The sequence below is a fragment of the Arvicanthis niloticus genome, chromosome 13 (assembly GCF_011762505.2).
Source record: "Arvicanthis niloticus isolate mArvNil1 chromosome 13, mArvNil1.pat.X, whole genome shotgun sequence".
In the NCBI taxonomy this organism is placed as follows: domain Eukaryota; kingdom Metazoa; phylum Chordata; class Mammalia; order Rodentia; family Muridae; genus Arvicanthis; species Arvicanthis niloticus.
Window position 1 is genome coordinate 56,985,451 of NC_047670.1, and position 21,420 is coordinate 57,006,870.

The 21,420-nt window shown below is 45.3% G+C and overlaps 1 protein-coding gene across 5 annotated transcripts in view; it reads left to right on the forward strand.

The window, feature by feature from the left end:
* Xrcc6 (X-ray repair cross complementing 6) overlaps positions 1–20,593 on the forward strand; it is a 48,707-nt gene extending 28,114 nt beyond the window's left edge. Inside the window, exons 1-13 of one of the 5 annotated variants that reach the window (XM_034517057.2) lie at positions 12–256; positions 922–1,010; positions 2,531–2,643; positions 3,915–4,053; positions 4,297–4,551; positions 6,628–6,811; positions 8,135–8,321; positions 9,934–10,102; positions 10,390–10,551; positions 11,906–12,035; positions 16,789–16,889; positions 18,113–18,226; positions 20,213–20,593. In XM_034517057.2, the coding sequence (XP_034372948.1) occupies positions 935–1,010; positions 2,531–2,643; positions 3,915–4,053; positions 4,297–4,551; positions 6,628–6,811; positions 8,135–8,321; positions 9,934–10,102; positions 10,390–10,551; positions 11,906–12,035; positions 16,789–16,889; positions 18,113–18,226; positions 20,213–20,409 (1,827 nt within the window). In that variant the 5' untranslated portion in view covers positions 12–256; positions 922–934 and the 3' untranslated portion in view covers positions 20,410–20,593. The other 4 variants (XR_004608120.2, XM_076911690.1, XM_076911689.1 and 1 more) reach the window with 4 other exon arrangements.
* Positions 20,594–21,420: the final 827 nt, after the last annotated feature.

Consider the following 21,420-nt stretch of genomic DNA (forward strand, 5'->3'; position numbering starts at 1 on the left):
GCATGTGCGTTCGGTGCTGACGAGCTGCGGGGGCGGAGCTTCAAGCGAGGGGCGGGGCTTTCTCTGGCGGCCTGCGTTCCAGTTTAAGGAACAGGGGTGGAAGCCCGGGATGCGAGTGGGCGTGCCCGTTTGACGGGTCGAAGGGCGTGTTGTGCGTGATGATGTAAATGTCTCTGATTGGGCGAGAGACCTGGAGCCCGCGTGGACGTGGTGCCCACCTACTTCTGTCCTGGTAGTTCGCTCGCCTGCTGCTAAGGTAGGTCCGCCACTCTGTGTGTGTTGGGTGCGGCCTGCCTAGGTGGCCTTACCTGCACGCTCAGTGTCGCGCGGTCCCTTGCCTCGCCGCGGAGCAGCGCGGTCGACAGAGACACTCTCTGGGTCCTGGGTCTCCTTTCTCCCCAGGAGGCGGAACAGGACAGGTGGTTGAGCCAGTCTCTAGCTGAAGGTTGAGGGGATACATGGGGGGGAGACGTGAAGACGAAAGTTTCAGCCAGAGCACCCAGTACCCTCGCTCCCAGTCCTGTTGGAGCTGGAGATAGGACCTTCAGTGCTGAGCCACTACATTATATTCCTCCCTCACCCCCAGCCATTTTGGTCCTGCAGCATCCTTAAGGGATAGCCAAGGGGAGGTTGTTGCAGCAGTGATCCCATGCTCATTTCATTTCTTCTGCCCCTCCAGCGATCAAGAGCTTTTGAGGAAGCAGGAGCCCTCATTCATATTTTTTATTAGTGACCGAGCATTTAGAACTGATGAAAACCCAGAGAACCCAGAAGTCTGTTTTCTTTTTTTTCCTTTGTGTGTGTGTGTGTGTGTGTGTGATAGGTCCTGGCACATTGTGGGCAAGTGCTTTACCACAGAGCTACCTTCCTCGGTATTTTTTTTCTATTTAAATTTGTTTGCTCATAACTTCTCTAACCTAGTGAGCAAACCAACATGTCAGAGTGGGAATCCTACTACAAAACTGAGGGCGAGGAAGAGGAAGAGGAGGAACAGACCCCCGACACAGGTGGTAAGTGGCCCTATCGTGTAATTGTCTTGTGTGGAAGAGAGACTTTCGCTCTCTAATTTTTTTTTTTTTTTTTTGCCGGGAGTACTTTACTGTCTGATAGCCAGTTAATTGAAAATATTTTTTTCTTCCTTTGAGTTTTACAGAGTTATTATTCAGGTCCTGTTTCAGTCTATGAACATTTCTAACCCTAATTTTTTTCACTAGTCACAGATAGATTATTATCTTCAATAAATGACTCTGTCCATGGTAATAGTTATCACTTTATTTATTTACATATTTGTGGTTGTTTTTTTTTTTTTAAATCTACTTGCTGGGCAGTGGTGGTGCACGTCTTTAGTCCCAGCACTTGGGAGGCAGAGGCAGGCGGATTTCTGAGTTCGAGGCCAGCCTGTTCTACAGAGTGAGTTCCAGGACAGCCAAGGCTATACAGAGAAACCCTGTCTTGAAAAAAAAAAAAAAAAAAAAAAAAAACTACTTATTTTTACTTTATGTGTGTGTGTACACTCTGTGCATGTCTGGTGCAAAAGGAAGTCAGAAGAGGGAGTTGGATCTCCTGGTGCTAAAGCCATAGGTGGCTGTGAGCTTCTGTGTGGGTTCTGTGACGTGAGCTGGGTCATGGGCTAGAGAGCAGCAGGTGTTCTTAACCACTGTAACCACTGGGCAACCTCTCCAACTCCTGTTTTTTTGATCTTGAGGCAAGGTCTCATGTAGACCAGGCTGACTTCAGACTCACTTTGTAACTGATGCTGTAACTGATGTTGACTTTGAGTTCCTAATGATTCCTGGGAATCGAGTTAACATAAAAGTGGGTATATTGGTAGCTACATCCTGGCCTCCACCGTTTCTCTTGCCTCTTGCCTGGAATCAGCCCAGCTCCAGGCTTGCACTAGGAAACCTCCCTCGTGGTGTAAGAGACTCCCAGGGGCTAGAGAGATGGCTCAGGGTTGAGAGCACTGGATGTTCTTCCAGAGGTCCTGGGTTCTATTCCCAGCATCCCTATGGTGGTTCACAGCCATCCATAGCTCCATTTCCAGGGAACCTAATGCCCTCTTCTGATCTCTGAGAGTACCAAGCATATACATGGTTACATACATATATGCAAGCAAAACTTTCACACATAAAATGAATATATCTAATTTTTTTTTTTAAAAAAATTTCTTTTGGAGACAGGGTAGCTCTTTGTAGCCCTGGCTGTCCTGGAACTCATTCTGTAGACTAGGCTGGCCTCAAAGTAAAGAGATCTACCTGCCTCTGCCTCCTGAGAGCTAGGATTAAAGACATTTATCACCACACCTGGCTAAAAAAAATTTTTTTAAAGAATTAAAGATAAGTCAAAACTAATGATTTGAGAGATATACGTAGGGCTTGGGGTCCTGACAGGAGGGGTGCCTTTAAGTGGGTTCATCTTAGCATAATTTGTCAGGTTCTACTTGTGCTCTATGGGCTTGTCTCTGTTTTGTGTGATTGATATTAAGTCTGATGGAAAAGACAAACATTTTCTTCCATTGATTTTTCCATAGGAGAATATAAATATTCAGGAAGAGATAGTTTGATTTTTCTCGTTGATGCTTCCAGGGCCATGTTCGAATCTCAGGGTGATGATGAACTCACACCTTTTGATATGAGCATCCAGGTAAGACTGTCTCATTATTCAACTCAAAAAAAAAATGGAATGGGTGTGGTGGCTCATGTCTCTTGTCCCAGCACTCAGGAGGCAGAGCAATCTCTGAGTAGAGGCCAGCCTGGTCTACAGAGTGAGTTCCAGGACAGCCAGGGCTACATAGTGCCTCCATTTTATTCTGGGTACTCTAGAAAGACATTGCTCCCATCTTCTGTGTTAGCCTTAGCAAGTAGAAATGGGTTCTCCTCAGAGTTGGATTATAAAAGTCAAGGGCTGCTTTTCTAGTGTAGATAAGGTCCTTTTGAGGCTGGCTTAGTGGTTGAGTCCAAAGGTAAGTCCTAAGTACCACCACCACCCCACACCCACACCCACACCCACCTTCAAACACAAGTACAAATACACAAGTCTTTATTACTATTAATAAACAATTACAACACAGTATTAAAATGGGCAAAACGGGACTAGGGATTTAGATCAGTTGGTAGAGTGCTTGCCTCACATGTTATGTGCAAGACCCTGGGTTGGTGATATACAATAGTATTTCCAGTACTTGAGATTTGGAAACAGTAGGATCAGAAGTTCAAGGTTATCCTTGGCTACAAATTCAAGTTTGAGGCCAGCCTGGGCTTCATGAGATCCTGTTTCAAAATCGGGTTGTGGGACAAAGGATTTGGGTAGCCATTTCTGTAAAGATAACAAACAGAAACTGCTGTTAGTGCTGAAACAGGTGGTGGTGGCACACATCTTTAATCCCAGTGCTGGGGAGGCAGAGGCAGTTAAATCTCTGTGAGTTCAAGGTCAGCTTGGTCTACAGAGTGAGTTCCAGGACAGCAAGGGCTATGTAGAGAGATCCTGTCTCAAAAACAAATAAAATAAAAATAAAATCTTAAAAAAAAAAAAAAAAAACCAAAAAAACAAAACCAGTATGAAGGGGTGCAGCTAGTATGGCAAGCGACTTAGCAATTCCTCAAAGTTAGTCAAGTTAGGATTGCCACATGGCCCGGTAAGTCTACTCTTAATGTATATGACATATAAAATGAAAAACAGATACCCAGGCTTGGGAATGCAGCTCAGTTGGTAGAGGATGTGCCTACCATGTGTAAAGTCATGAGTTCATTCTCCAGCACTGCATAAACCCACCATGCTGGTAACAGGCTTATAGCCTCCTGGGTCATGTGCCGCCGTGCCAGACTTACGCAGCATCAGGACCAAACAGGCTCTGTGCCAGACACTTACAGCCGCTTACTGTTAAGCTAACATTCATGGAATATTTTTTGTTTCAGTGTGTCCAGAGTGTGTACACCAGTAAGATCATAAGCAGTGATCGGGATCTCTTGGCAGTGGTGTTCTATGCTACCGAGAAAGACAAAAATTCAGTGAATTTCAAAAATATTTATGTCTTACAAGATTTGGATAACCCAGGTCAGTACTATTCAAAGAACATGGTTTCCTTTATGTGAGAATATCACTAAGATGAACAAAAGAGGACCCTGGAGGAGGAAGCAACTTTGATCTTGGCTAGGGATTTGGTTTCTTGCACAGAAGGTTCCTCCACTCTAGTTATCCAGGGCTGAGTGAGCAGGGCCCCTGGCCTCTGTTAGCCTGTGGCAGAGCTGGTGCTGACTCTGGTTTCTTGGCCCCCTCTGACCCTGCCTCTCTCATCAGGTGCTAAGCGAGTGCTGGAGCTTGACCAGTTTAAGGGACAACAGGGGAAGAAACATTTCCGAGACACAATTGGCCATGGCTCTGACTACTCTTTGAGTGAAGTGCTCTGGGTCTGTGCCAACCTCTTCAGCGACGTCCAGTTCAAGATGAGTCATAAGAGGATCATGCTGTTCACCAATGAAGATGACCCCCATGGCAATGACAGTGCCAAAGCCAGCCGGGCCAGGACCAAAGCCAGCGATCTCCGTGACACTGGTAGGATTTTCCTTATTGTTACTTTAGAAAGATTTTACTTTACATGTGTATGTGTGCCTGTATGTATTTATATCACCATGTGCATCCAGGAGCCTGTGGAGTCAGAAGAGGCATCACGTGCCTGGAGGCATCCTAGTGCTGTAGTTACAGATGGTTGTGAGTGGCCATGTGGTTGCTGGGAATCAAACCCAGGTCCTCTGGAAGAGTAGTCAGTGCTCCTAACTATTTAGCCCAGCCCTTATTTTTTTTTGTTTTGCTTTGCTTTTTTTTTTTTTTTTTTTAGATTTATTTATTTTATGTCTATGAGTACACTGTTGCTGTCTTCAGACACCCAGAAGAGGGCATTGGGTCCCATTACAGATGCTTGTGAGCTACCATATGGTTTCTGGGAATTGAACTCATGACCTCTGGAAGAGCAGTCGGTGCTCTTAACCACTGAGTCATCTCTCTGGCCCTTGTGTTTGCTTTCAAGACAGGATTTCTTTGTGTAGTTTTCACTGTCCTGGAATTTGATCTGTAGGCCCGGCTGGCCTTAAATTCACAGAGATGCTGAGACTGAAGGTGTGGCCACGATGGCACAGCCCTTCTTATTCTTTTAAATGGCTCCTAACTCATTTTCTTTGTAACTGAGGTCAGGCATTCCTTTTGCCATCAAGACAAAGGAAAGAGTAAAGTGGAACCAAGGGCGACACTAGTGTCTCCACCAGAGCTTACTTGCCCTGACCTCAGTCATGTAATGGATGGTGGCTATTTGAAAGTTGTTGGAAGTAGTAGTAACACCTGATTGGCATAGCCACGTTCTGTAGGTCCTGAAAATGTTAATAGTCAACCTAAGTTCTGTGGGGGGCTTTGTTTGTTTGTTTTGGGTCTTTTTGTTTGTTTGTTTGTTTTTGAGGTGGCTATGTTATATAAGCCATGCTGTCTAGAACTTGCTATGTAGCCAGGCAATTTTCTGCTTTAGCCTTCCAAGTGATTGGGAGGGTTAATGTGTGCACTGTCATGCCTAGCCTAGGGAGGGAGGCATTTGAAAAGGATTCATGCCCCTCTTCTGGCCTTTATGGGCACTGCATTCATGAAGTACAGAGATATACATGCAAACAAAACACAGATAACAGGTAACTACATCTTTAAAAAAAGAATAAAGGACGTTTGGCTGCACCTGGTGATGCATACCTCAAGTCACAGCACTTTGAAGACTGAGGCAAGAGAAGTATTTGCCTGGGCTACCGGCAAATGAGAATTTGAATTTAACTGAAGCAAATGTTAGAGTTGGGGACAGTGCCGTGTCCCACTGCTTCAGATATGTGGGAGACTGAGGCAGGAGAATTGCTTAATTTAGGACTTTCAGACTAGGTCGCATAGCAAGACCAACTGCTTGTTGGTTTGATACACTCAGATTCTCTTGTCACCTAAGCTGCTGTGGAGGTTTCTGTGCAGGTCCTAACCCTGACCTGTCTCCTGAGTGCTGGGATTATAGGCGTGTTGCACCATCTCAAGTGGGTACCTTCTCCATCTCTGAGACCACAATCAATAGATAGGATACATTATAACTTATGATGGTCCTTTTCTTATTTTTGAGACCAAAAATAAATAAATAGTCCACACTATAAGTCATGATGGCCCAAAACTCAAATGTGGCCCAACGTAGCCTCAAACTCATAGCAGTCCTGCTGCCTCAGCCTCTCAAGTGCTGGGATTACTCAGTTGTCTGGTGTACACATGATCTTTTGAATTTTGTCTTTATGGAAATAAAGTCTCACCTGGTATCTCTGGCCCAAAACTTGCCATGTAAACCTATTGCCTTGTTACATCCCTCCTGCTTCTTCCTCCCAAGAGTTAGTATTATCAATACAATATACATCACCACATCTGGTGTGACACCATCCTCTTTACATTGTTTGTAAAAATAAACAAACTTAGCCTGGTATGGTAGCATACTCCTTTGATCAGAGGCAGATATATCTCTGAATTCCAGGCCAGCCTGGTCTACATAATGAGTTCTGTCTCAAAAGAGGAAACAGTAATTCTCATTTTCTGTACTTTGCTATCCCTGGTTTTAATCTTTTTTCACATCAGGGATCTTCCTTGACTTGATGCACCTGAAGAAGCGAGGGGGCTTCGATGTATCCTTGTTCTACAGAGACATCATCAGCATTGCTGAGGATGAGGACCTCGGGGTTCACTTTGAGGAGTCCAGCAAGCTGGAAGACCTACTAAGGAAAGTTCGAGCCAAGGAGACCAAAAAGCGAGTGCTGTCCAGGTGGGCACCCAGCCTGGGCTAGCCTGCTCATGCTTGTCCTAACAAATCACAGGCAATGCATAGATTTGACATCCCCTCACTGTTCTCCCACTGGCCTCTTCAGGGTAGCATGAGCTGTCAGTTCTCTTTTCCGGCAGGAGCTGGCATGGTATGTCTCCACAGCAATGCAGCAGCCTTCTGTCTCCTTGAGCTCTAAGTACTCTGAGCATTCCTTGGTACCTTCTCTGCTCTCTTTACATGGCGGATGGTAGTGACATCTGCATCATTTGGTTTTTTGTTGCAAGGAGTGAATCAGACATCTAAAACACAAAAGACACTTAGCAGATGCTGTTTATTTATAAGTTATATACACATGTAAGGAACAGGCACTGGATCCCTTGGAGCGGGAGTTGTGAGCCACCTGATGGTTGTGAGCCACCACGTGGATGCCAGGAATTGAACTTGGCTTCTCTGGAAGAGCAGCAAGTGCTCTTAACCATTGCACCATCTCTCCAGTCCCCAGATGTTAGTTATCTTCGTTACAATTATATTATTGTTAAGCTAATGATATAGCTCACTAGGTAAAGGTGCATGCTGCCAAGCCGGATGCCACGAGTTCTTCTCCTGGGATTCCTGTACTGGAAGAACCAACTTCCACAAGTTGTCCTCTGCCCTCCACACCCACGTTGTGGCATATGTACCTTCCCCCCAAATAAATAAATGTTTTTGTTTTTCTAGACAGGGTTTCTCTGTGTAGCTCTGGCTGTCCTGGAACTTGCTCTGTAGATCAGGCTGACCCTAAATTCAGATCCACCTGCCTCTGCTTCCACCCAAGTCCTGGGATTAAAGGTGTGGACTACCATGCCTAGCTTTATTTGATTTTTTTTTTTTTTTAAATAGCATGAGGTGAATAGTAACCAGATTGTTAGATTTTTTTTTTCTAAAGACAGGGTCTTGCTGTGTATTCTAAGCTGGGGTTTCAAGTGTCTACTACCATGCTTGGCTGCATTTTGCTTTTTCTCCACCTCTCTATTTGTTCTTACTACTGTTTTGGACAGAATCTTGTATGTAGACCTGCCTACCCGGTACTTGGTAATGTTCCCCATGCTGGCTTTGAACTCAGGGCAGTCTTACTGTCTTAGTCCCTCACCTGCTGGGATTGGCTGTGTGCCCCCACACCCAGTGCTGAACTCTGCAGCCCACTCACTGTTTGTGTTTGGACTAAGATTATTGGAAAGAGTAACACAGATTGGAACTTGGATGCTGTGAAAACCTTTCACATAGGAAAGTACTGTCTGTCCACTCATACTTGCTTTTTTTCTCTTTCCCTTTCTCCTCATTTAGGTTAAAGTTTAAGCTTGGTAAAGACGTGGTACTCATGGTGGGCATTTATAACTTGGTCCAGAAAGCTAACAAGCCTTTTCCAGTGAGGCTGTATCGGGAAACAAATGAACCAGTGAAAACCAAGACAAGGACTTTTAACGTAAACACAGGCAGTCTGCTCCTGCCTAGTGATACCAAGCGGTCTCTGGTAGGTGGCTAACCCTTCCTACTGAATCTTGTTTAAGAATGGACAGGGAGGTGGGGGCTGTAGAGGTGGCTCAGTAGTTAAGAGAATACATGCTGTTCTTGCATCGTCCCCAGGTTCCGTTCCCAGCATCCACATACTTCATTTCCAGGAGATTAGACCCCTCTGGCTTCTGTATGCACAAGGCATACACGCGGTGCACATACATACATGCAGATAAATAAATAGCAGGAGTTGGGCATGATGGCACATGACTTTAATTCTAGAACTCAGGAGGCAAAAGCAGGCAGATCTCTGGGGACAGCCCATAGAGAGGACTGTGTAGAGACCGTTTGTTTCTGGGGGAAGAAAAAAACCAGATGGACACATTGAGCAAGCTAGCCAGCAAAGTCACTGTTGAACTTCGTCTTTCTGGTTAAGCAGTTAGGACAGGAAGCGGCTGACCTTGCAGCTGTGGCATATGGATTGTCGAGGGGCAGAAAGCTGAACAGGCCGGGTGTTGGTGGAAACTGTGGCCCTGATTGCCTTGCACACTCTGCTGTAACAGTACAGCACAGCAAGAGCTTGCGGTGACCCCCGGTGGAGAGGAGTTAGGGTTTACACGTGCGGTGGACTGTTCGTTTGTGAGAATTTCTCCTTGCTGAACTAGTCAGATTTTTTTCGTTCCTTTGAAATGACCACATGTTTTTCTGAGCATGAAAGACCAAGTACAGTACATTCTCTCTTGTCCTTTCTATGCTGTATATTCTTTAGAAGGATGTGACATTGAAAAACAAGCATGACCTTTTGTTATTTTGAGACGGGTTCTCTCTGTACACCAGACTGGCCTTGCCTGACTCCCTACCGCTGGGATTAAAGGCGTGCCCCACCATGGCTGGCTGAACACATCCTTTTTAATTATGAAAAATGTCGGAGAGCATCAGAGTTTTGTATAAGTTCAGGTCCCAACTGACTAAAATTAAATATTTTTATTCAGTCCATGAGGGTTTTTTTGTTTGTTTGTTTTTGTTTGAGTATAAATTTTACACCAGATGGCTTTCTTCCTGCCCTTTGATGGATAAGAGGTATGAAACATTTTTTTCTATTTGTAAGTGATGATTGTCATGTGTTATTCATGTAGCCACCTCTGACTGCTGAGTTTCTTTATTGATCCAGTTGCCTGAATAAATCTGAAGGGCCTCTTTTTTTTTTTTTTTTTTTTTTTTTTTTTGTTATAAACTCAACTCTGATTTTGCCACCATGTACATTATCCACTTGCATGTAGAGGCCAGAGGGGGACGCTGGGTATTCTGCTCTGTTCCCCTCTTCCTCATTTCCTTGAAACAGGACCTCTCATGGAACCAAAGCTTAGCATTTTCTTAGCCAGATTGGCTGGCCAGCGAGCTTCCAGATCCTCCTGTCTCCCCCCCAAGCCAACGCTGGAGTTGTGGGTACATCTGGTGTTACGTGGATGCCAGAGATCTGAACACATCCTCACAGTTGTATAGCAAGTGTTCTTCCCGTTCGCTCTGCCTTCCACCAGAGCTCATTCTAAGTTGCTGACGTTCGGTGGCTGCAGATGCATCTCCACACAGCCCTTTTATGGCCCTTGCTATTCTGACCCTTTCTGCTTTAGACTTATGGGACTCGTCAGATTGTGCTGGAGAAAGAGGAAACAGAGGAGCTGAAGCGGTTTGATGAGCCAGGCTTGATCCTCATAGGCTTTAAGCCCATGGTACTGTTGAAGAAGCACCACCACCTGAGGCCCTCTCTGTTTGTGTACCCAGAGGAGTCCCTGGTCAACGGTGAGTGCATAGGCTCCCTGTTCATGTACCCGGAGGAGTCTCTAGTAAATGGTGAATGTGTAGACAACTTATTTTTAAATTTGGGAGAGTCCCTGGTAAGTGGTGAGCTCATAGACCAAGGGAGAACCAGCGCCTGTCACTGGGTTTATTGGGCTATGTCTAAATGGATGCTGCTTAGATACCAACAAGAGACGCAAATGGAGTAAAAAAAGAAGAAAGGAAAACCTTTAAGATTATGGGGATGAGGGGAGAAGGAGATGCAGACCACTGTGGCATTTGTGTTTTAGGGAGCTCAACCTTGTTCAGCGCTCTGCTCACCAAGTGTGTGGAAAAGGAGGTCATAGCAGTGTGTAGATACACAGCCCGAAAGAACGTCTCCCCTTATTTTGTGGCTTTGGTACCACAGGAAGAGGAGCTAGATGACCAGAATATTCAGGTGACTCCAGCAGGTATGTGGCAGAGAGACCCAGGGTCTGCTAGGGGTCCCGAAGCACCTGAGCCTCCTGAGCTCCTCAGCGTCAATTAGGCCTGGGAAATGTGTGTTGTGAAGGTTGTGTAGGTGGACATGATGTCCGCTAGGCAAGGCCTTCAGGATGGTCATGTGGAGAGAGAACATAGTCAGGCTTCAGGACGGTCTGCTTCCTGACTACTTGCACATTTCTGCTGCAAGTGGCAGGGCCTCTCTGCTGATACTTTTCTATACTGAAAGTGTCTGGTCAACCTTCATGCTTGGTGTTTTGTCCTGGAGTGGCCAAGGCTATGTGGTGTAGTGTAAACTGCTTAGGTATTTGAAGTCAGACTTGCTTTTGTCTCTTCTTAGCCCCTCCATACACAGACAGTCTGACTATGCAGCCTAGGCTGGGCTTGTGTTTCTCCTGCCCAAAACTCCTCAGTGCTGTGATCACCCGTGTGCACTGAGACACCCAGCTGACTGTCCCGTGCTGTATACCCAGGAGCTCGCTCTCTTTGTTTGGACCCATCTCTGCCACTTGTTAGCCAGCCAACTCGGCCACACAAGTTAAACTTCCATTCTCTCTGGAAAGCTGTTCTGTATTTGAGATCGTTGAGTGCTCCTGCCAGTCCCTGATGCGAGTCCTCCAGTCCTGTCTAAATGCAGGCCTCATCAGAATGATTGCTTATTATGAAGCACTTAACGTCTCAGCTGCAGTTCACCGTTTCATGCTGTGTGCTGTCCAGGCTGACTGCCTAAACCCAGCAGCCTGCTGCGTCCTTGTCAGTAACTTGCTCTTGTTTGCTCACCACCTTCTGCACTGTCATCAAGGGCCCCTCACTTGGCAGCAGCATGGGTTACAGTGCCTGGATTTTTCCTTCTAGACCCCTCAAGGAACTGGATTAGAATCCACATAACTCCTTCCTCTTTAGTGTATGCTAGAAACTTGGATGACAATGGAAAAAGCTGGGGCTCAGAGGAGAGCCCGGTGAAGCTGGAACTTAGCCCCCAGAGGTGATACTGTCCAGATGGCTCTGGATTATCCAAATGATGATGAGGAGGAGGGGGAGGAGGAGGAAGAAAAAGAGGAGGAGGAGGAGGAGGAGGAGGAGGATAAATAGAGGCTGGGACCAACTGCTGTTGCCTGGTTGTGGCTCCCTGTTGAGGTAGTCCTTCTCTGTCAGGCTTCCCATGTATCCCTGGAGAGTCTGTTAGACTGACTTTCACACTTGGCCCCTGGTAAAGGAGAAATTGGATTTGTAACCCTCAGCCCCAGCACCATAGGATACAGAGAGGTGACAAACAGCTGCATCATAAGTCAAATCTCAGAAGACCTGTCTCCCCCGCTTCAGGCTTCCAGCTTGTCTTCCTCCCTTATGCCGACGACAAGCGGAAGGTGCCCTTTACCGAAAAGGTGATGGCCAACCCCGAGCAGATAGACAAGATGAAGTCTATTGTTCATAAGCTCCGCTTCACATACAGGTAAGCGCCGGGTCACCCTCGAGTGCTCTTCTGGAGCTGTCTCCAGACTTGACCCCTATCGGAAATTCAAGTTAGACATAGACTAAGAGGGCATATTCTCTTCTGTTCAGCTAGCCAAAACCAAGAAATCATTACTTAACACCGAGAACTTAGAAAGCACAGAAAGAGCGGAAGCTCTGCTTATCTTGTAGAGTCTCAGCCTGTGCTGGGAGAAGCCATGTGTGCTGGTACGTACCTGTAACCCTAGCCTTTTCAAATTCATACTGGAGGACTGCACATTTAAGGCCAGCCTGGGCTTTCTTCAGAAAACAAACAAACAAAAAACCAGGCTAGTTGTTAAGTTCAAAAAGAGTGGCACATCCTTATTGAGTTTCTTGTTTGTTTTAGATGGGATCTTCCTCTGTAACTCAGGCTAGCCTAGGATTCACTGTATAGCCTAGGCTAGACTCAAATTTGCAGTACTAGATCTGCCTCAGTGTTCTGAATGCTGGGATTACAGGTTTGTGGCACTGTGCCCTCTACCTTTGCAAGACTTATTTATTTTTATTTTGTGTGTGTGTGTGTGTGTGTGTGTGTGTGTGTGTGTGTGTGTGTGTGTGTGTGTGTGCAGGGGTTAGCATGCATGTGTATATGTGCACCATGTCCATGACTACCGCTCAAGGAATTACATTGTCTAGGACTGAAGTTAAAGCTGGCTTGAACTGCCATAGGTCCTCTCCAAGGGTAGCAAGTTCCCTTAATCATATCTCTCTCTCTCTCTCTCTCTCTCTCTCTCTCTCTCTCTCTCTCTCTCTCTCTCTCTTTTTTTTTTTCTCTCTCTCTCTTTTTTTTTTTTTTTAGACAAGGATTCTTGGTGTAGCCTTGGCTGTGCTGGACTCACTCTGTAGATCGGGCTAGCCTTGAACTCAAAGTTCTGCCTGCCTCTGCCTCCTGAATGCTGGGAATTAGAGACACATGTCATTGCAGCAGGCTCTCAGGTCTCTTTTTATAAAAGAGAACATCTCTTAAAGCCTACATATGGTGACTGCAGACACCTGTCACATGCTATCTCTCTTTTTCAGTTTGTATTTTCTGTATGACACCCACCTCCTTAGTACAGTCCAGTTCACTGTAGAGAAACTGCAGGACGACGCTGCGCTACCCTTTGTCATCTTGCCCAGCTGCAGTGTGAGACCTGCTGGTTAGCTGCTGTCCCCTCCCAGCCCTCAGCCTCTGCCACTCTCTCTGCCTGTGACTGTTGCAGATATGCACATGAGGCTTGCCCTTCTTTGACTGACTCTTCCTCAGGGTAATGTCATCTAGACTCAGCAGTGTTGCTGCATGTGTCTGCATCTCCTCCTTCTCCTTCTCCTTCTTCTTCTTCTCCTTCTCCTCCCCTTCCTCCTCCTCCTCCTCATCTTCCTCCTCCTCCTTCTCCTTCTCTTCTTCTTCCTCCTTCTTCCTCTTCCTCCTTCTTCTTCCTTCTTCTTCCTCCTTCTTCCTCTTCCTCTTCCTCTTCCTCTTCCTCTTCCCCTTCCCCTTCCCCTCCTCCTCCTCCTCCTCCTCCTCCTCCTCCTCCTCCTCTTCCTCCTCCTCCTCCTCCTCCTCCTCCTTCTTCTTTTTTTTTTTTGTTTTTCAAGACAGGGTTTCTCTGTGTATCTGTGTAGCCCTGGCTGTCCTGGAACTCACTCTGTAGACCAGGCTGGCCTCGAACTCAGAAATCCGCCTGCCTCTGCCTCCCAAGTGCTGGGATTAAAGGCGTGCCCCACCACTGCCCGGCATCCTCCTTTCTTTAATCAAAACATTTTATAAAAAAAAGATTGGTTATTTTGATTTATGTATATATGTTTATACATATGTGGGCCATGCACGGGGTCAAAAGAGGTCATTGGATTCCCTGAAACTGGAGTTACAGATGTGTCGTGAGCAGCCGTGTGGGTGCTGGGAATCACACCCTGGTCTTCTAGAAGAGCAGCCAGAACTATACCCAGAGCCGTCTCTCTGGCCCCTTCCTTTTTTTTTTTTTTTTTTTTTTTTTGAAGGCTAATCTTCTAATATACTTACATAAATATATACCATACTATGTTCTTTAATATATATACTATACATAGTACATATAATATGCTGTGTTGTTTAATAATTAAGTGTAAGGTTTCTTTCTATGTTTTGGCTGTTGTAAGGAAGGTTGAAATGGAATGGTGTTGTTAATATCTTTTTGTTATCTTAATTTCAATTTTTGGATAGTTCTATTTTTAATTAAAATTTTTTATCTTTATCATTTATTTTGTGTGTGCCACAGTTCATGGGCAGAGGTCAGAGGAGAAGAACTCAAAGGAGCTTGCTCTCTCCTTCCATCACACAGGTTCTGGGGATTGAACTCAGGGCCTCAGGCTTGGTAGCAAGCCCCTCTGTCTGCTGAGTTATCTTACCAGCTTTTTACTGTAAATGTTTTAAAGTTTTATGTATTATTTGTGTATGTGTGTAAGTAATGTGTATAAGTTGTCTGTCAGCCTGTGCAGCAAGCCATGTAAGCAAGTGCTTCCATCCGCTAAGCCACCTCACTGGTTTCCAGCTTTAATAGGTCAGGACCCACCATACAGTTTCCTATGGTTTCTACCTGTTTTGCATCTTCACCAAAAGTTTTCCAGTTTCTCCTCATGCTGGCCATGCTTCTTGACTTTGTTTTTGTTTTATAAAAACGGTATTTTATTACTTATTGTGGTGGTCCATGCCCATAGTTCCCAGCACCCTGAAGGTGGAGGCAGGAGCATTAGGAGTTGAAGGTCATCCTTGATTATAATGAGTTCAGGGCTTGGTTTGGGATACATGACATCTTTTCATGTATGTCATGAAAATTCATGGTGGGGTAGGTGTGTGTCACACCCAATGAAAAGTATCATCTGCCCAGAACTAGAAGTAACATAGATATCAAAAATGGAATGTGAAAAGGTCTCTAACTTAATGAGAAAATAAAGAAAAAAACCTGACTTTTTAAAACTGACTTTATTTATAAACTGACTTTAAAACAGACTACAACTCAAGCTTCACAGTGGAAGGACAGAGGGAGTAAAGGAGGAATGGAGGGAGGAAGGACAGACACTGACTCTGTGTAATCCTGGCTTGTCCTCACACTGGTCCACTGACTACTGACTGTCTCCTGAACGCTGGCCTGGAACTTGCTATGTAGTCTAGGATGAACCTGAACCACTGATCGTGCCTTCACTTCTCCGGTGCTGGGATTCCAAGCAAGTGCCACCATGCTGGGTTATTTGGTGCTAGGAATTGAATCCAGGGCTTCGCGGTTGCTAGTCACTCTGGGCTGCTGTGTATGTGTTTGAGAGACGTGAGGTGATATCGCATTGTGATTTCATTTATATTTCCTGAATGATAACTAAAGACAGTTGAACATCTCTTATGTCTTGGCCATTTGTATATCTTAGGACACATGGCTTATTGAGATTTTGGTTTTTGTTTTGTTAAGTCTCTGAGACATTGGCTTGCTATCCAGCCCAGATAGCAAGGGTACTTGGTGCAGGGATTAGCAGCTTGCAGATGATACTTTTTTTTTTTTTTTTTTTTTTGGTTTTTTGAGACAGGGTTTCTCTGTGTAGCTCTGGCTGTCCTAGAACTCACTCTATAGACCAGGCTAACCTTGAACTCAGAAATCCGCCTGCCTCTGCCTCCCAAGTGCTGGGATTAAAGGCGTGCACCACCACCGATGCTGATGATACTTTTCATTGTGTGTGACACACACCTGTAGTCCCAGAGCTTGGAGAAGTGGAAGGAGGAGGACCAGGAATTCAATGTCATCCGTGGCTGCATAATAAGTTTGAAGCCAACTTGAATATATGAAACCCTGTCTCAAAAAACAAACAAACAAATGCCTTTCCCCTTCAGCTCTAACTTCCTGCTATTCTCCTTTCCTTGAAAATATGAGCACTCAGAATCTACCATGTAGGCCAGGGATGCACCTTCCTAGCATGCACAAGCTTTGGGTTTGATCTCAGGTGCATGCCTCACACACACAAACAAACACACCACCAACAAAAATGTTCCATGCGCTAGACACTGTTCCATATGCAATACCAACATTATGTCAATTATTGCTGTTAATCTTTGGTGCTAGATTGAGTCTGGGGTCCCCTGCATGCTAGGCAAGTCTTCATGCCATACACATAGCCACACTTCAACCCTGTCCTTTTATCTTCATAAGAAACTGAAAAGGGAGCTAAGATGGACCAGTACTTGCAAGCATCTACTGCTCTTGCAGAGGCCTAAGCTTTGATTCCAGGTACCTATGTCAGGACACCTCTGACCTCTGCAGGTATGGTGTACACAGACACACCTTAAAAAAAAATTAAAAGCGCTCTGAAAGGTTGGTTTTGTGCCCATTTTACAGATCAAACAGGCTTAGAGGACACAAGGCTCCCTTTTCAGTCTCATCCAACTAGGAAAGCAGTAGAGAGCGGGCTTCAGCTCCCGTGACTCTGGCTTCAGTCTCCTAACTCCCATGCTGCTCTGTGCACAGAAAATACATTTGTCATTCTGTATCCTCTATTCTCATCTCCGCCCTAAGCTTCTAGTGACAGGCCAGGTTTGCTCTGCAGCTACTGTTCCAGCGTGTACTGATAAGTTGAAAGTTGGAGAGATAGAAGTTGATACGGAGGTCTCTGCTATTTACTTGTGGTCTGTTTCTCTACTGCCCTTGGACCGCCACTAGCTGGATGTTTTGTTTTCTTACTGGAAGCTCTTACATTTGATGCTGTTTTGACAGGAGCGATAGTTTTGAGAACCCGGTCCTGCAGCAGCACTTCCGGAACCTGGAGGCCCTAGCTTTGGACATGATGGAGTCGGAGCAAGTGGTAGATCTGACACGTAAGAAACATGGACTGAGCCAGGGAGTCCGGTGGTTGTGTGTTGGTGCCAGGGATTGAACCCGTGTGGGGAGGAGGAACTTCGGTAAGCTACATCCTTAGTTGAGAACTCTCGTTAAATTTAAATCAGAGGCCTGGGCCTGTCTCAACTCCAAGAAGTACTGCTATGTGTGTGTACTGGAGGAACTGCAGAAGACAGCTTGTTTCTAGGACCAGTGATCTATATGCATTTCCTAGCATCTCCAAACCTCCTTGTCCAGACCCTCTCTGCCTGACGGGGTTTCTAGGTCACCTTAGACTGCCTGGAACAGATTGTGCTAGCTCTGCAGTGACAGGAGGAGAGTAGCAGGCTCCGGAGACCTGACTCTGAACTAACTAGGCCACCCCATGTCCACGTGTAGGTGCAACTGAATGTTGATAACGCTTACTAAGGCAGACGGTGGCAGGCACTGTCGTTCTGTGTGCTGATTCAGCTGACATAATTCTGAAGCAGGGGCTACTGCTGTCCTTACTTTAAGAAAAGGGAATGATTTCCCCAAGTTACAGGTGCTGAGTACTCAATACTGGGTACTTAGATATCATCGAGTGCTGCCTGTGCCCTGAACCACTATGCTTGCTGCTTCCCTATCAGGCCTGGGCTCCTGGCCTTTTTACTAGACCTCTTGATAGTAGTGCTCTCGCATGTTTATGAGGACACAGGCTATGACTGGGAAATGAGGAGTCACTGGAAGCAGACTAGACTTAATGAAGGTCCTTGTAACAGTTAAAAGGACCAGAACAATTAGTTTCACCTGCTTAGCTTCCTAGTTGTCCATGGCCTCTTAATACCAGACAATATAGCTGTTATTATAAGCAAGCATGACTGTGGGAACTGTCTAGCTGGGTCTAGCAGAAGACAGTCCTTAGGCTCAGCAGCCTATGAGGAAGGACTGCGTCCATATCCTTGGTTACTGGACGCACAAGAGGATGTGTGTGGGATATATGCAGGTACTGCATCATTTAAATAAGGGACTGGCACTTCCTAGGACTTTTATGGAGGTCCCTCACATAGGATGCCAGGCATGAAGGATTTTGTGGCATGTTTTAATGGTCCAGTCAGCCACCTTGTATCCAGCCCTTCTCCCAGCCCAACTCAGTGCTCTCTTGTTCCCCACCGAGCTGAAGTGGACAGGTCACTCAGATGCACATAACTTACCTCACTACCGTGTTGTTTTGATTTTCTAGTGCCCAAGGTTGAAGCCATAAAGAAACGACTGGGCTCCCTGGCAGATGAGTTTAAAGAACTTGTCTACCCCCCAGGTTATAATCCTGAGGGAAAAGTTGCCAAGAGAAAACCAGGTAAGGGCTGGGTGTGGATAGATGCAGATGCTCCTTTTAAAGCGTGGTCTTTATGGTCTTACCACACGGTGATTTATTTCCTTTTTCTTTTCATTTGGGAGTGATAATTGGGTGTGTGTGTGTGGTGGTCAGTCAGGATCTCACACATGCAAGTAAGCAGTGTTATCACTGAGCTACATCCAGGTCTTCTCAGAAATTTGTATATGTGGCTCAGTGTTAAAATACTTGCCTAGAGACTTCTATACAAATATGCATATTTCAGCACAAATGGAGTGAGTGCTTATATTGTTTCCCTGGGGGCGGGGGAATATGGGCACATGTATGCCATGGCACATGTGTGGAGCTTGAACTAACTCTGTGGAGTCAGTTCTCTTTTTCCACCTTTATGTGGTTTATATGGCAAAGACTTGGATCTGATGAGCCATTCACCAGCCCTCTACCTTATAAAAATTTCTTTTAGATTTATCTTGTTACTTTATGGGTGTTTTGCCTGCAGAGGTCAGAAGAGGGTATCAGATCTCTTGGAACTGGAGTTATAGGTGGCCATGAGCTACCATGTAATTCTGGGAACCAAACTCATTTTGCAAGAATACAATATGTTCTTAACCCTTAAGCCATCTCCAGTCTCTACCTCCTCTTTAGAAACTAGGCTGCTGAGATGGTTCAGTAGGTAAGGCATTTGCCCTGATCAAGTCTAGTAACCTGAGTTGCCCCCTGGAACCCAAATAAAGGTGGGAGAAGAGAACTAATTCCACAAAGTTGTTCTCCTATGTTCACCCATATACACAATAAAAATGTTTTTAAAGTTAGGTTGCAGAGTACTTAAGTAGGTCAGTGGCTAGGTATCCCTGCTTATTTAATGAGGCCTCTTTTTAGGGGATATTTTACAGTGAATATAAAGACTTGTTTGAGCATGGTCAACAGGTCAATTCGTAACAGTGGAGTTGCTGGGTCAAGAGGTCAACATTAAAAATTTGGGGTTCAGAGCAGTATCTTAATGGGTCAGAGTACTTGCTGGGCAAGTGTAAGATCAGAGTTCAGATCCCCAGCCTCCGTGTAAAAATCCAAGCATCTTTGTTAGCATATAGTACCAGTATGGGAGCATATAGGGATAAGTTCAATGAGAGACCCTACATCAAGGGAGTAAGGTGGAGACCCATAGATGAGGACTCTTAACACCTTCCCCGGCTTCTACAAAGACAAACACCTACCTATTCTATACACACTTGATCCTCTGGAAGAGTAGCCAGTGCTCTTCATGAGCCATCTCTCATGTGAAGTATCACATATTATCTAAATTTCTACAAAGAAACTGACAGGGATTATATACCCTGCTTTGATGTGTATATATCTATTTGGGAGTGGAATAGTTTCATTAGGCTTTTCCCCATCTGTTCTCTGTTCCTGGCACTGACCATTTGCCACAGGACAGCACTTCTTATTACTGGTAGACCCCCAAGCTTCCTTTACTATGAGGCTCACACTTGTAGAGAAGCACTGGGTATGCTGTCACCATTTTGGAATGGTTCTGGATTGGTTCTTAGTCTTTTGGCTAAGTAGAATTATATTTAAGCCTTGTTACCTAGTAAACACATGAAGAAAGCAGAGGTCAGACTGGGGAACATCCTGCTTGCTTATTTTGCACCAGAGCCAACTCTGTCATGTCCTAGAAGGTGCTGTCAGTCAGACCTGTCATTGTGGTTTACCAATGCATTAGTTACTTGCCCTGCCTGTTAGTACTGTCTGGTGCCTCAGAACTTATGTTTCTAAATGTTTTTTCCCCTTACTCTTTGGATGTGCTGGCATTTAAAATGGGGCCTTAAGCATGCTGTACATTTTTGGGGGACAAAGAAAGATAATTGATAGGCTTACACAGAATGAGCAGCTGCTTTAGAGACGCAGTTGGTAAATGGATGCCTGCAACACACATCATAGGAGAGCACAGTTGTCATTTCCAGGTCATTCCTTCCTATCTCTTTTCTCTAGACGATGAAGGTTCTTCGAGTAAAAAGCCCAAGGTAGAGTTATCAGAGGAAGAGCTGAAGGCCCATCTTGAAAAGGGCACACTGGGCAAGCTCACTGTGCCTACACTGAAGGACATCTGCAAGGCCTATGGGCTTAAGAGTGGACCAAAGAAGCAGGAACTGCTAGATGCTCTCATCAGACACTTGAAGAAGAACTAAGATCACATGCCTAGCGGCTTACCACAGTGCAGCCAGTCCACCTGCTTGTGTTCTCACCAAGCTGCTGGGTGGTAGCCACAAAGAGCTACCTGACAGAAATGCAAGATCTTCACCATGGAGATTGCTGCTCTCCCACCTCACTGTGCCTTACTCTATGAATAAAGAAAGAGCTCTAACTTTGTAACATGCACTATTCAGTAGGAATGGGTAAATAGCTGCCTTGAATCTTGGCTACTGGTAATTGGATCTTAGCTTAATTTTCTCCCCCACGGAAGTACAATATACAGACCATCACAGTGGAAACAAACATCTCAATCAAGGTAGGGAAGGAGAATGACACTCCTTAACAAGATTGTATTTCCATGTCTACCCACCTGTTTTCTTTTCATCTTTCCAGCTAAGGCTGGAGAGATGGTGGCTCAGCATTTAAGAGCACCGACTGCTCTTGCAGAGGACCCAGGTTTGTTTCCCAGCACCCACACCATCTTGTCCACAACTATCTTGTAACTTCACTTATAGGGAATCCAGTATCTTCTGACCTCTACGGCACAGAGCATGCACAGGGTGGACACACATGTTTAAGCAGGCAAAACATAAAAGCCACCAAATTCCTTTTAGATTCTGATTAACCAAAGAACTTATAAAGACAGAACTACCTGAACCCCTACCACCCAGATATCCAATGTTTTTTGGGGAATTGGCCTGGTAGGTTAACAGAACAGATGGGTCTCTGATGCCCTTATCTTCAAGTACAACCCCTGCTGGAGTGGGAACCCTGGCCTGACTAAAGAGAAAAGTGAGCGGAATCTGTTCTGTGACTATTATGGTACTTATTTGAACACTGGAAGGTTTCTCAAGCCAAAGCTTTTAAGTTTGTGTGATGCAGAAGTAAAACACAAGAGGCAGGAGAGGTGGAGGTTAATTTAGTTAATTCTGCATGTGCCTGACTGCCAACAGTGGTTTTCAACCCTGGGTGATTTTTGTCCCCAGGGCAAGTTTGGTTAATGTAGA